The sequence below is a fragment of the Nematolebias whitei genome, chromosome 16, assembly GCF_014905685.2.
Source record: "Nematolebias whitei isolate Nwh7 chromosome 16, NemWhi1, whole genome shotgun sequence".
In the NCBI taxonomy this organism is placed as follows: Eukaryota; Metazoa; Chordata; class Actinopteri; order Cyprinodontiformes; family Rivulidae; genus Nematolebias; species Nematolebias whitei.
Window position 1 is genome coordinate 7,841,306 of NC_056513.1, and position 1,456 is coordinate 7,842,761.

Genomic DNA, 1,456 nt, shown 5'->3' on the forward strand with positions numbered 1-1,456 from the left:
GACAATGTTTCAGAGGGGACAATGTTTCAGAGGGGATGATGTTTCAGAGGGGACGATGTTTCAGAGGGGACAGTCTGTTAAAGGGGAACAGGATGGTGCTGATCCTGGACTCAGGGGGTTTCAGATCAGGGACAGACATCGGAGTCCTTCCTGAGTTAACTCGGCTCACAGTTACGTCCCATTTGTCCTCTGCGTGAGACAAAGACAAAACGAGGGACGTGTTATTCTGTTTCATAAAACCAAGAATGAAATATTCAGAATCAATCTGTGACGGTCTGAAGACCAGGGACAGTGAAAGACTAAATGTCCATTTATTGAGCTGAACACGCCCTCTCAGTACCAGGACGTCCTGGTCCGGTCACTGGTTTGGGATCGGTGAAGGATCAGCTGATCCGTTGCTGACCTACAGTCGTGGTTTGACGTTAGTCGAGCCGCAGAACGACCGCGGACGGTTTTATGTTTTTAATCGTCTTTTATGAGTTTAAGGCACGAAGACGGTCGTGAGTTTAACTTTAGCTGTTTAGATTTTGTTTTTTCTTTGAGTCAACGAGACAAAAACAGGAAGAGGGAACTCTCTGCACATTTCACTCCAAATAAATAAAAACTTTTCTTCTAGGAAACCACGAGTTCAAACGTTTGGAGTTGCAGAATGTGACAAATTAAATCTAACGTCTCGTGTATTCAGTTAGATCTCAGCGCTGTCGGAGATTTGTTTTTGTTTTGAGACGAGTTAAGATGAAGATGATTTGTGTCGTCTCAAAATCCTCGTCAGCAATTTTAAAATTTAATAAAATTAAAAGTAAGAAAATAATTTAAAAAAAAGTTTATTCTCGGTAAGATGTTATTTACACAGATTCATTTAATGAACCAATGTCAAAATAAAACCTCTGAGACCCTCTGGAAAACTGATGGTCCAGACCAGGTCCAGACCAGGTCCAGGTAACAGACTCCAGGAGAGTCTGGATCCTTGGAGGTTCCATTAACTGGATCTTTAGGACCGTCCTGACTTCGTGAGCCTCAGCTTCCTCACCCTTCGTATTTAAGACTCCCTCTCTGAGGACACGTCCCCCTCGGCCCCGCTGCTGGCGTTTGGGTCCTGTTTGGACCGCGGGCCCCCCTTGTCCCGCCCGGACTCTGAGGGTCCTTTGTGGCGCGTCTTCTCTTTCCTCTGCTGCTGCTTCTCCTGCTTCGATAGCTGCGAAAACACAAACACACAATTTACACACGCTTATCACGTCCACCTTTAACTGTCCAACGCATGTCGGACAGAGGACAGACAGAGGACAGACAGACAGAAGATAGACAGAGGACAGAAGACAGACAGAGGACAGACAGACAGACAGAGGGCAGACAGACAGAGGACAGAAGACAGACAGAGGACAGACAGACAGAGGGCAGACAGACAGACAGAGTGCAGACAGACAGAGGACAGACAGACAGAGGACAGACAGACAGA

The 1,456-nt window shown here is 46.4% G+C and overlaps 1 protein-coding gene across 1 annotated transcript in view; it reads right to left on the minus strand.

Annotated features, from left to right (window-relative positions):
- Window positions 1-1,035: 1,035 nt before the first annotated feature.
- dtd1 (D-aminoacyl-tRNA deacylase 1) overlaps window positions 1,036-1,456 on the minus strand; it is a gene marked incomplete at its 5' end in the record, with an annotated part of 4,963 nt that continues 4,542 nt past the window's right edge. The window contains 1 exon segment of the mRNA XM_037690122.1: window positions 1,036-1,195. Coding sequence (XP_037546050.1) covers window positions 1,040-1,195 — 156 coding nt within the window.